Here is a 14047-nt window from a genome sequence, read left to right as displayed (position 1 = left end):
TTTTTTCAGGTAATACTTTCGGAAACAGCCAACAGGATATTCCTTGCTGAGAGTGGAAGGAAAATTTTATCAGCATTAATTGTGAAGGCACGGAAGGTAAACTTGCTTTGTTGGCAAGTTTTTTACTGTTGTTTACTGGAGATTACCATACATTACATTACAACACATTGAATTTTTAACAGGAGAAAAAGTTTTTGTAGATTGTTGCAAAGGTTCACATATAAAAAGTAAATTACCCAAAGAGCACTGACTTCTACTTCGGTTGATTTAGTTTCTGTGTATGAATTCTACACTATTTTGGTCAAGTTGTTCCTCATACATTATTCTCAGTTTGCTGTAAAGTCTGTGAATGTCATGTGGGGATTATCATTAGATCTGATACTACAACCACCACTCTTACTTCTAATACCTCTTCACTTACCTCCCTCAAGTCCTATTCAGTGAGGTTCCAGGAAATAGTGGAGATCTCAGAAATCTGGAAATACAAATTGAGCTGCCTCTTACTCTTATTCATGGGACTGAATGAGGTAGAGCGATCACAAGAATTTCATTAAGACTGTAAGGAACCACTTCCCTTTATGTAGGTGTGCCCAGATGTTGAGAAAAAATCAAGTAAAACAGGCCTTCCTTGAGCCATTTGAACACCTGGTTTTCTGACCCAATCCTTTTGAACCTCAATTACCTCATTTGTATCATAGAATTATATTTATGGTATACTATGTCAGAGGGTTTATGATCACTAATTAAATGATAAGTGGGAAAGCACAATTTTTTTAAGGTGCAAAATAAACGTAAGGTGATGTTAACTCCTTATAATTCCCAGTGTGTATCTTATGTTGCTTTCTTGACCTTCCTGTGACACATTAAACCCAGCGATTTCACCTAGCTTCCTCTGAGAGGAATGGAATTGCCTCAAAACCATCACATAGTATCTGTTGTCACCAAGTTTTCATCTGAAGGACTGACTTAAATAGGCATACATATTTGATTATGACATTTTGCTTTTGACATTTTACTAATGTTCTTAGTCTCGGGTTCTGCCCAATGTTGGAACAACAAAATATCAGACCAAGTGAATATGTCATACCTTGAAAATGTATTTTAATTTGTTACTTAATAGAATAAAGAGCTAACAAACATACTTGAAGAGTAACTCATTTACTTGGTAGGCTTGAGCCCTGTTTTAAAGTTGAGTTGAGGATTAAAGTTTGTTTTCTTCTGCAGAATCCAAAGAAGTTTGAAGATGTTTTTGATGAAATGATCTATTTTTTAGAGCAGACTGATCACTGGGATAGTACTGAAATGGAACTTGCTGCTAGAGGAGTAAGTTTCAATTTTTTGTTATATTCATTCCATAACATTAGTTGTGTACATATAATATTTATATAATCTGAGGCCACTGTTTCCTTGCCTGTTAAATGATAGTAAAACCAGTTATGTGGTAGTGGTTATGACAGTCATAAACAATAGCAACCACAGTCTTTATACTTAGGGATGATAGTTGAAAACGATTGTTTTTTAAGCCTGTCCGTCCATCTGTCCTTCCTTCTTTCCTTCCTCCCTCCCTCCAGTCCCTCCTTTCCTAGTTCCTTCTTTCTTCCTTCATCAGTAAGAAGGCCCTAGCAGAGTGAGTGGTGGCCTGTGCAGGGATGATTTTGAATGGGACAACAGACAGCTTAGAGGGGCCAGAGGATTTGCTACACAGGATTAAACAAATAATTAAATTTATTGAGACTAATGGGAGCCAGGTTTCTCACTCTCAGGGAGGGAAGATATAAAAAGCTTAAGATTGGAGTAGGAGCTGTCCAGGTCAATTTGTAGTTTACTCTGTGTGTGTATAAAGATGTAGAAATAAATATGAAGGTTTGCATATTTAGAAGCATATGTGGGCTTCTTAGTTCTGTTCACCGAGGGTCTAGGAGCAGCAGCACCTCAAAAGAAATTACTCCTAGCACACGGAGCTTGGCTTCTAAGTACCACTGTTCACTAAAAGGAATCTAGGACTCCTTGGAAAAATGGCTGATGTCAGCACCAGGATAGGGGAAGTATATAGTGAGCCTGGAACATTTTGTTGTACCATAAGCTTAAAGAATGAATTTGCAAGGGGCTGCAAGGCTTTCTAGGTAAAGAAAATAGTTGGTACAAAGACAGAAAGACATAATCTTTCTTTTTTTGGTGTTCCCTCACTTGGTGCAGGGATTGGTAACTAGTCAGTCATGCAGGCCAGAACCCTGGGATTCACCCTTTACACCTCCTGGTCTTTGCCTACCATATCATATTTATGTCTGAATTTTGTCAGTTTTTTTAGTTTCTTCATCTTCTTTCTAATCTTGCCGTTCTTTCTAATCCTAAACATTGTGCCTGAGCAACTGCTCTTTCTCCCCGGACTACATCAGAGTCTTTGCATTGCCAGATTCCCCGCGACTCCTCCGCTCTCTCCTCTCCATTCCAGTCTCTACACTGCTGCCAAACAGTCTTTAAAAAAAGGCAGATCTGATCATCCACCTCCCCTCTACCACTGCCCCTCCAAAATACTAGTTAAAAATCCAAAATTATGAACAGGGATCTAGCCCTTCCTGGTTGTGTCCAACCACTTACCCCCGTGCCCTCTGCTGTAGCGTGCCACAGCACACTGTCGATGGTTTTCTTCAACTCAACACCACTGTGTTCCTTCTTACCTGAAACACTTTGACAAGTATTTCCATACCTGGGATGCCTCTGTCCCTAAAAAAAGCCCTCTCTGACATTTAGTCTAGATTAGACTCTCCTTCGTAAGCTCTCATAGTCCCCGGTCCTTTTGCCTTTACTGGGTTTATCACAGTTTATAATTGTGTGTTTGTGACATTATCTGTTCCTGTTTGTTTTCCCACTAAATTCTAAGCGTCTCATTTGGTTGCCATGGAAGTGTGAGCACCTGATACAGCATGTAGTACAACATGGTATGCATGGCTGAGTGAAGGAGCAAGAGGCTCACGATGTGGTGGGGAGGGCAGGCAGATATCCCAGGAGCTGTAGAACAAAGTAGCTAGAACTTGGCGGATACCATAATCAAAGCACGGACAAAGGACTCCGAGGATGCAGTGAAGGAGAGATTAATTTCACCTGAAGACATCTAGGAAGGAAGAGCTGTTACATGAATTATAGTTTCTGGTGGTGGGGTATTTTCATATTTGTCTCTCTTCCCCTTTTCTCGTCAGGAATATAATCTGAGTCAACTATAAACACCCTGCTATTATAAAGCGTGAAGCACTGGTTCGGATTTTATTTCCACTCTATGTAACAGTAATTTGTGTTTTAACTTATAATTTAATGCAGGTGAAAAACCTAAATTTTTATGATGTTGTTCTGGATTTTATATTAATGGATTCCTTTGAAGATTTAGAAAACCCACCCACTTCCATACAGAATGTAGTAAATAATCGCTGGCTGAACTCCTCCTTCAAAGAAACTGTAAGTGGTGGTTTACCTTTATCTCAGCCATTTAAATTTGAGGATAAATGGTCAGAGCTGGGAAGATCAATAAGATTTACTTATATAACTGCTTATAGAATGATTAACGGGGAAACTGGGTTCAGTCTTTGATACTGGGATCAGATGTGTATGATACACAACATCTTCAGATGAAATTCCCTTTGGCTCTTCTGTCTGTCCCTGCACTGACCTGGAGGACCAGTGTTTTCTTCAGATCTCAGACTTGGGCTTCAGACCAGTTCATGCCTAACCAAATAACTGAACTGGCTCTGTGACTAACCTGAAATATAGCAGTTGTAAAAAGACAGTATGTATTTTTTAGAGGAAGATATGGAGATTTATGTTCTCAAATACTATAAAAAATGAGGGGAGGGAAGGAGTGCCTCATGGGCTCAGTCCGTAGAGAATACAACTTGTGATATCAGAGTTGTGAGTTCAAGCCCTACCTTGAGTGTACTTAAAAATAAATTTTTTTTAAATGAAAGAAAAGGGGGAGTAAGAGAAATAGGCATATGCAAAAATAAAACAGGTTTAAACTATATTCTGTACTTTGATTGTTTTCAGTTTCTCTTGTTTTTTTGCACTCAGATCTCTATTTGACATTGTTTTTTTTGTTGTGCTTTATTTAAGTGTGTACCCGGAAGGAAGTAGGTAAAATAGATATTCATGCTGCAATAGAATGCCTTTAAAAAAATGTTCCAGCTGCCTATTTCAAAATTATTTTGGAAATTTCTGATATTAAATTTTAAAGCGTTTTTAATAAATCCACTTTTCACTCAAGATATGTTTTAACCATAAAAGTTATATGTTCTCTCATTTCTTAACTCATTTGGCAAAGTGACCTTGATCAAAGTTGGGCCATGCCAGATTTCGTTAAGATCTACTTGGGTGTTTTAGTCCCTATCATTAAGGTTATATTTCTTAGTTTTTTATTGGAATAAAACTGTTAGCTCTACCCACAACTATTTCCAGCAATACTATTCTTAAAGAAAAAAAAAATACTACATTGTCTTCATTATTATATATAAAATGGCTATTGCTATATGTGTCTCTGTGTACACGTATTTTTATTCTTTTCCTATAGGAACAGAACTAAAGATTTCTGAGAGTTGAATTATAGTTAACCAAGTTTCTTGGTACCAGAGCTCAGCCTTTTTCCTCCAGTGCCTTTGTATTTAATTTTTAAATTTATAAAAACAAAATACCATTATTATTCACAAATAATAGAAAGGAAAATGTTAATGTTTTAAACATTTTAAACCCACAAACCTATGAATTTCTCACAAAAATCATTCCTAATGCAAAGTCGCTAAGTCGTAAATGTAAGTCTTGCTTTTTCTCCTTTGCATATATTTAGGCTGTGGCTTCAAGTTGTTGGTCAGTGCTGAAACAGAAAAGGCAACAGATGAAGGTAAATTTCATTATGCCTTGGACTTCTTCTTTTTTGGGTAATTTGAGGCTCTTGTCAAAGAAACTGCTGAGTCAATTCTCAAGTGGGGATGGAAGCTCTTGGAACCGTCCCTCAAGCTGGATGAGTGATTTATTGATACTGGGTTGGCTTCCCTGTTTTGAATAACTTCTCCCTCTCTTAACATTCTGCATAGTTCAGTAGAGCAGATTGAGGCATGCATGGGATTTCTACTAGGTGAAAGAAGGTTTAGGGTTAGAAATGGCTCTGAAAGAATTTTTAAGATAACTGGGGACCATGTAAGTGAATAATTCTTGTTTAAAATGATTCCAGAGGACAAACTTCTCATGTCCCCTCCCTCCTCGGGAGCTTTGTAGTCTATCATTCAATAAACTTAAAAAGAAAAAAAAAAAAAAAGATTCCAGAGACCCTGTGTTTTAAACAAGCTTTTCAAATGATGATTATGAACTCTAACATTTGGGAACCACTGGTTTGGGGCTAGGGAGTAGACTTGTAGACTTGGGCTTGATTCTCAGACTAGCTGTTCTGACCTCAGGCAAGTTTCTGTCAGCTGACCTCCATTTCTGTTTGTAGAATGGAATTGGTGCCTACTCATAGGGTCGGTGTAAGGATGAAATAAGATAATATTAACCAGGTTCATTTAAGTATAAAATGAAAAGTAAATATAAAAATGAGCTTAATAAATAGTAGTTTCCATAATAATCACAATAATAATAACATTTATAACTTTATGTTTTCTTAGCATAAATCCTGTACCCTAGACTAGTCTTCTGTCCGTATCCACAGATTACCTATATGTCTCACCTCTTGGGGAACTATTTTCTATACCTGGAATGCCATACTCTTTCCTGTGTATTTAAATATATTTTACCTCTTGTTGAGTTCAGCTCATGTTATTACTTGGGGAAGCATGTCTCTTCAGTCAGCTCATGCTAATGTCTTACCTGTTTGAACTCTTACTACAGTTAGAGTCTATGGGGTTTAGAATTTTAATATAAGCAGAACCTCTCAGACTAATAACTTTGGTGCGTCCTTCGTAACCTTTTGGCTTTCACTGGTTAGCTATGTGTGACAAAGGACAGGTTTCTTAACTCCTTTGATGTATCACTTTCTACATGATTAAAATAATGTTAGCATGACCTACTTTTTCAAGAATGTTTTATTAGATTAAATAGAACCTAGCACTTTATCTAGAATATAACGGGTACTCATTAAATGGTAATTGCTGCTAGAGTATATGTATATTTTAAATCAAGGTTTAGAAGATGTTTTGGAAATAGCCCCTTCAGGAGACAGAATCTTAAGGCATAGTTATCCCCAGTTGATGCTATATGACAAATCCCACAGGACGTTATTTAACAAGGGAAATTCAGAAAGTTATTAATAAACTTAGGTTCTTGAATTACAACTGTATGTAATACTATTACACAAGAAGAGGTAATAATTACACAATTAAATGCTTCAATAATACCTGGTTCCTCAACTAAAAGTTGGGATTCTATAAAGCATATTTTTGTGCTAGTCATTTAAAAATCAGTTTGGTCTTTCTCAGGTAATCTAATTAAGTGATTAAGGGGAACTGTTTAATAGCTGAAACCATGGTAATCTCATTCATCCTAAGAATTACTGCCAAAGAATACCATAGCATTCTTGTTATTGCTTGGTTGTAACACTGATATGATTACTTTTTTATGAAGCATTTTTATGAGGTGAAAAATGCCTTTAAGAAATAATGTTCCTCAGCACATTTGAAACTGTTGGCTAGGATATGAAAATTATATAAAACATTCTTTGACTCCAGAAGTTACTTGTAAGCTTATTCAGTTCCCTAGCAGACTGGCTCCTCGTTCACCCTTGCTCTGTCCTCAGAAAGAGCTGATCTTATGATGGATAGCAATTTAAGTTTCTCTGCTAGAGATAGCTAATTCAAGAAAGTAAGAATAACTCAATTCTCCTTTCTTCCCAATAGATCCCAGATGGATTTTTTGCCCATTTTTATGCCATTTGTGAGCAAATCAGCCCTGTCCTCGCCTGGGGCTTTTTGGGTCCTAGAAATTCTCTCTATGATTTATGTTGCTTCTTTAAGGTATGTTCAGTCATTGAATCATCTCTTTTTTTCTAACTTGAAAAGTGGATGGAGACTTTATTCTGTTTTGTTTTTGCTTTTGTAGGAAAACGAATGTTAGTGAAAGGTAAAGTTATGAAAGTCACTTAAATTCAGTGTTTAAATGCCAGTGGAACATTTAATATATAGATTTGGTGCTTTATTCTGGAGTAGATGCAACAAGTCCATTCCTCTTATCGATTCGTTCTGCAAAGGATGCGTGCTGTTGTGTGGCGTTACCGTGTTACAGTCAACTTGCTGCAGACAGTTGTTCTTCACCTCTGGACTCTTGAAATGTATAAAACAAATAATAATGTGCCTTGTTGCACATGTAGGCAATTTAGAAGTAAGTTCTGATTTAAGGTAACTTGAATGATAAAACCCCAGTTGTGAGAGATACCGTGGGAGTTTAAGGTTGTATCCCAATGTCAGTGGTTTGCCAAAACACAAGTTACAGCTCCTCGCAGAATTTTCTGCGTTGCATAGTGCCAAGAAAAGTCTCACTATTTCATAGTCTTGAATTTAGACTGAGTTTCAAGGAGCAAATAAAAGTAAACATCAGTATGAACTTGAAAGTTTTTGATGTTTGAAAGTTTGGATGTTTCATTCTATTCATTTAAAAAGTTAAATCATTATGTTTATATGCTGTTAATGTAACATTTGTTTAAATGTTTAGGAAGTAATTATCTTACTGTCATTCAAAAAAACTGATCAGTTTTTGACTCGTGTTTTTTTGCACTCCCAAAATGTAAGGTATGTGGGAAGAATTTGGACTGGGAATTAAGTTTATCATGAATGAATGAACAGCCTGACTCTGGGCGAATCATGCACAGATCTGTCCTCCTTCTCTTCATCTGTAAAATGAGGGGCTTGACAAGTTCATTGCTAACGACTCATCCGGTTATAGAGTCAAGCAAATCTATGAAGTGTGCCTTCCTAGTACTTCTTAACACCCAATTTCTGTGGGATAGAAATTAAGTATTTCTGTTTTTTGTTGTTTGGAATTACCCCCCCCCCATCATGGCATAATAGCCTGTGACTTAATACATACAAGCAGGATACAACTTGTTTAAAATGAGTTTCAGCAAAAAAGAATGAGATTTTGCCATTTTCAACAGCATGGTTGGACCTACAGGGTATTATGCTAAGTGAAATAAGTCAGAGAGAAAAAGACAAATGCCATATGATTTTACTTATATGTGGAAACCAGAAAACAAAGCAAATGAACAACAAAAAAAATATGTAGAATGGTAAGTACAGAGAACAAACTGGTGGTTGCCAGAGAAGGGATTGGGAGAATGGGCAAAATAGGTGAAGGGGAGTAAGAGATATAAACTTGTAGTTATGAAATAAGTAAGTCACGGGGATAAAAAGTACAACGTAGGGAATATAGTCAATAATATTTAAAAAAAATTGTATTGTAACTACATTTACCATGGTGAGCATTGAGTCATGTGTAGATTTGTTGAATCACTGTGTTGTACACCTGAAACTGATAAAACACTGTATTTCAACCATACTACAGTAAAAAAATGAGTTGCAACACAAGTATTAACTTACTGAAGTGAAATATCCTTCAGATCTTCACTGGTTTGAGACCTGAAATTTTTAATTTTCATGTATCTTAAGTTTTTATATACAGAAAAGTATACCCTTAAAACTTAAAAGTTAGGGCTCCTGGGTAGCTCAGTTGGTTGAGCGACTGCCTTCAGCTCAGGTTATGATGCCGGGGTCTTGGGATCAAGCCCTGCATTGGGTTCCCTGCTCAACGGTGAGTCTGCTTCTGCTTCTGCCTCCGCCCTGCTCATGCACACGTGCACACACTTTCTCTCTCTCCTCTCACAAAAATAAATAAATAAATAAATAAGATCTTTTTAAAAGACAACTTAAAAATTATAGGGGCGCAAAAAAAATAAAATTACAGGGACGCCTGGGTGGCTCAGTCAGTTAAGCGTCCAACTCTTAGTTTTGGCTCAGGTCATATCTCAGGGTTGGAGGATCAAGCCCCAAGCGGGGCTTCACGCTCAGTGCAGAGTCTGCTTGAGATTCTTTGTCTCTCCGTCTCCATCTGACCGTTCCCCTGCTTGTGCTTTTTCTCTGTCTCTAAAATTAAAAAAGAAATAAAAGTTAACAACTATTGGAAATCATTTACTCTCGGGTCTTAAAGTAGTACCAATGTTCAGAGGTAACACTGAAAATATCAATTATTGAGAAAGAATTAATAATAGCCCTTTACAGTGCTTTAGGGTTTACAGGCATTTGCCATAGATTTTTTTTTTTTTCACCTTCACGTCAGCCCTGAATATTATAAAGGAGAAGTAGTAGTTTCCCGGATTTTACAGATAAAGAAAGTGAGACCTAGGAAAGGTTTAATCACTTGTTCAAGGTCCCTTTTCCAATGAGATATGAGACTAATACAGGATGTCAGGCCTTCTGACTCCTAATTCAGTGCTTGTTACAATATTGGTAACTTTTTTTTTTTTCAAAGATTTATTTATTTAACAGACAGAGATCACAAGTAGGCAGAGAGGCAGGCAGAGAGAGGGAAGCAGGCTCCCTGCTGAGCAGAGAGCCCAATGCGGGGCTCGATCCCAGGACCCTGAGATCATGACCTGAGCCGAAAGCAGAGGCTTTAACCCACTGAGCCACCCAGGCACCCCACATTATTAATAACTGTTTAGATTAATAGGATTTTGGTCTGATAGTGCCAATTTGTTTTGTGTTCATTTTCCAGAATCAAGTTATTTTCTTTCTCAAAGACATTTTTGACTTCGAGAAGGTACGTTATTCCAGTATAGAGACTTTGGCTGAAGACCTCATGCAGTTACTTATTCGCCGCACTGAACTCTTGACGGCCTATCTTGGAGCTGATGCACTGAGGCATACAAGTAGCTGTCTAAGTAGTCATGGTCATGTCATGTCCAGTGGCCTATTGGAAGCCAAAGTGCAATAAGTACCATAAAGAACATACGGTTGGAATGTACTATGAAATAGTTAAGGTAACTATTGATTTTTTTGTACCATGTATTATAATGAATTGGGGGATATGGACTCAGGGAGGGAAAAGACATCTGGTAGAGTATGAGTGATCATACTGTATTTACACAGTTCTGTCATTGAATCCCTGTGTACTATATCCAAAGTGACGCTTTCTAGTCTTTAGGTAATAATTTAAGTCATGAAATGTTGTATATTTTACAGAAATACTGCTTGAATTAAAACCAGTACTTGGGAGTTAGTTGATTTGTCTTCCCGAAGCTGTCTGCGATGTCCAGTATCATTTTCAAAAGCTCTGTTTTTATGCTTTGCACCTTGAAAATATACACTGTAGCCAAGACCTTCGTGGCACTCTTATGTAAGGATATATTACTCCTAGTGTCAACAAATTTAACTTTGCCTGAAAATGTATTTTTCACTGTAAAGTTATTTATTCAATCAAGTTTAGGCAGTAGTGGTGTTTAATACGTACTGCTTACATTATTGCTCGTGCATTTGCTCATGTTTGAATCAAAGAAATTGTAATGGCTGAGTATCATTATAAAACATTTAAATGAATTGACACTGAGAAGTTTACAAGTTTATATTAGATTTGCTGCAGTTTCCAAAATATATTATTGTTGGTCCTGTAAGTTAGAATAATGAGACCGAAGAAATTTTTTAAATCTTTTTATAGCTTAGAGCATTTTCCCCTTGAATGATTATTGATTAAAAAGATAACATTTATTAACTCTAAGAAGTTGTTAAGATTTTTTGTGTGTAGTTTTGAAACTATTTCCCAATATCTGAAGATACTAATGTGGATACAGTAAAATAGTTTCTAAGTTCTCCTCCTATAGAACTTATAGTGCACTGGGAATTTGTCATATTATGCCCAATTTAAAAAATATTCATACTTTGACTCTTAGTGAGGTTTTAAAGGTTTTTTTCCCTCTGAATATAAAACAAAATATTTTTTAGTGGCATGGAAGTATATTTCATGTCCTTTATGGTAAATAAATGAACAAATGGGTTGTTCATATGAGTAGGGTTCTTCAGAGTATGTATATTAGATACATTCAGAGCTGTGTTAATTTTGTGTCTAAACCATATATCGCTTATTTAATGTGGCTCACTCAGCATATCAAAGCACTGGACTCGTTGATTTTGTTCCTAAGGTGAGCTTTATCTATTTCGCGAGGGAGTTACCCAGAAAGATTTAAATATATTTTTTAAAAAATGAATTTTTAGATTAAAGTGCCTAGTTTCTGACGAATGAATAGAAAATGAAAAGCGAGGGAGAAAAGCATAATCTGTTAAGGTTTTAAATTTACATTTGTGCCACACTTATGTAATAATCAGTTACAAAATACGAGTTTCAGAATCTTTATGCTGTTTGCATGTATACTGTGTCCCATAATGTGTGGGTTACAGAATTAAACAATATGAAATACTGCTCAGATATTTAGTTCCTGACGTTTCTTACATATATTCTTAGTTTTAACAATTGGCTATTCATAATTGTTATTATTGATGGAGGAATAGCGGTAGAAGTATCAAAGCTAAAAATTGCATTATGTGTTGTTTTATTTTTTAATTCATATCTTGTACTTTAACTTCTTGTCGGGTACCATTGGCCTTGAATGATTCATACACGCGTGTGTGCGCTCGTGTTCCCATCCTTGTGTAGGCAAGACAGGTATTGTTTATATTTATCTTCTGGTTGGGGCGGCTAAATGTTTTAAGCTGTGGTTTTATAAACAGAGCTGTAAGTAAACTTAATTACTTTTTTATTTGAGGAAGATATTATTTGAAATCTATTTTGAAGAATTGCACTATTTAATAATGCTGCTACCACATAAGGTAATTCTGGGGAATTTATTTCATCAGATAAGATGAATAGCTTTCCAGAAGGTGGGTTTTTTCCTCTTTTACACTTCATCTTAAAAAAAAAAAAAAAAAAAAAAAAGTTGCCCTTATTCAAGAGGTTAGTTTGTCAAATTCAGTGTTTTGAGTTTGATTCGTTTCTGGTCAGTTATGTAGCTACTACTTCAAAGCTTTCTTTGTGGCCTTTGACAGAAGAAATGAGAGTGACCAAATAGAATTTCAGGGTAATTAGTATAGGTAAAAAAAAAAAAAAACAAAAAACCCCTCTGTTTTATAAGGGAAGAAGCTTGAACTTTTTAAAAGAAACATCTCTTTAAAATGGTTCTGACCACAGCAGACGTACTTAAGACATATGTACCAATTTCAGCTTGCCTTGAAATTGGGTTAAACAACTAAAGCAATGTTATAAATAATTTTTAAAAAACGATTAAAATAGTCTAGAGCTTTTTAGGAAAAAAACCTGTTAGACGCATGCTGGTACAGTCGGAAAACTGCCATTGCCACCACCAGTCCTACTACCGTCCCTTTCCCTGTGTACATGATAATCAGAGGGCCTTGAGTTCATCCTGAGAAAATGCATTTTTCCTCCTGTTTTCTGGAAGAGAAAAGATCCGTGTTCAGGTGATTTATGTTTGCTAACTTTCTTTCTGTTTTGGTTTCTCTATGTTTTTGTTCAACTAAAAGTCTAGTTATTTCTTCATTTAAGGCTTACAATATGTTTATAAAATAGCAAAATGAGATTTTTTTTAAAAAAAGAAGCCAAGAGTCTCATATGGTTATAATCAGCTCCAAAAAACTTTCTGTCATAAAATAGTACTTTTATTTGGATCCATTTATTTTTATTCTGTTGTTAAATTACCTGGCTTTATAAAAAATATTTACAAACTTTTTCTTGCCTTAAAATGTAACATTTTCACACCTGAAACTAATGTAACATTGTCAACTACACTTCAATTAAAAAAAAGTCACATTTTCTGCTTAAATGATTACCTAAAGAGCGATTATTTGCATCACAAAAGAATTTAGTTTATTATTCCTCTAAACCTATTAAATAGGAATGCCAAAGTAACATTTGATACACTTCTCTGTGACCTTTCATAATCAGAAATACAAAATTATGTTCATGACAATTTGTCTTTACTTTAATGTGAACACATATTAGGAAATTATTTGTAATATACATTTCAAAGTGATTATAAGAATTAGACTGAATCCAGATCTTTTGTTTTTTGCTTGGATCAATTACATCTAGAAATTTCTCTGCAAGTGAGACTTAAGAATTTATATAATCTGTGATTAATGGAAATAATGGAAATGGGCATACTTTTTTTGATCCTAGTGATTCTGTTATTTTTTTGCTTAGTTTGTAACAACCGTGTATTGTCCTTACTCAGCTGATTAGTAAATGTGTCTATTTCCTAAATGTAGGGATTGTACTTATTAATTTATGTAAAGGTAAAACACTACAGTAGCAGAAGAAAAAAAATAGCACTGACTCTTTAGCTAAAATAAGCACTATAACATGGATGTATTTCTACTACTGCCAAATAAAATAGTGATGGTACATTTTACTGATGTTTTGAGTGTTTTATACAATGCTTATATTCATATTTGCAAGATCACACTGGTCTCATCAGACCCCGTCCTATGGGAGCTCGTGGTGTGGTGGCCGTAAGACCACATACACAGGCACAGAGAACACCGACGACTGCAGAACTGTTGGAATCAAGTGCCAAAGCACATGTCTTCTCTGTGGATGAAGTGGGAGAAAGGACAGTTCTGTGATGAGTAAAGCCAGAATACTTGTGTTTTGTTTTGTTTTGTTAAAGATTTATTTATTTATTTGACAGACAGAGATCACAAGCAGGCAGAGAGGCAGGCAGAGAGAGAGAGAAGGAAGCAGGCTCCCGGCTGAGCAGAGAGCCTGACGTGGGGCTCGATCCCAGGACCCTGGGATCATGACCTGAGCCAAAGGCAGCGGCTTAACCCACTGAACCCCCCAGGCGCCCCTGGAATACTTGTGTTTTAATTAATAAAGTGTTGGGTTGGGAATGCCATCAAGCACACTGTAAACTTATCTAATTCATGTTCGTGCATCTGTCCCTATTTGGACCTCCTGCTTCCCCCCACTTCCTGGTCAGAGCCCACATACGGCTAGTCAAGGAGAGGGGATGCTGCCA

At 36.2% G+C, this 14047-nt stretch overlaps 1 protein-coding gene across 3 annotated transcripts in view; it reads left to right on the top strand.

The window, feature by feature from the left end:
• The window catches only part of MIGA1 (mitoguardin 1), a 90120-nt gene extending 76682 nt beyond the window's left edge, over positions 1-13438 (top strand). Inside the window, exons 11-17 of one of the 3 annotated variants that reach the window (XM_032301578.1) lie at positions 10-96; positions 1225-1323; positions 3316-3450; positions 4829-4882; positions 6870-6986; positions 9739-10003; positions 10206-13438. In XM_032301578.1, the coding sequence (XP_032157469.1) occupies positions 10-96; positions 1225-1323; positions 3316-3450; positions 4829-4882; positions 6870-6986; positions 9739-9957 (711 nt within the window). In that variant the 3' untranslated portion in view covers positions 9958-10003; positions 10206-13438. Of the gene's footprint in view, positions 1-9; positions 97-1224; positions 1324-3315; positions 3451-4828; positions 4883-6869; positions 6987-7071; positions 8128-9738 lie in introns of those variants that run through there. The other 2 variants (XM_032301577.1, XM_032301579.1) reach the window with 2 other exon arrangements.
• Positions 13439-14047: the final 609 nt, after the last annotated feature.

This window comes from Mustela erminea, chromosome 10, assembly GCF_009829155.1.
Source record: "Mustela erminea isolate mMusErm1 chromosome 10, mMusErm1.Pri, whole genome shotgun sequence".
NCBI classification, from domain to species: domain Eukaryota; kingdom Metazoa; phylum Chordata; class Mammalia; order Carnivora; family Mustelidae; genus Mustela; species Mustela erminea.
This window is presented reverse-complemented; position numbering and strand designations above follow the sequence as displayed.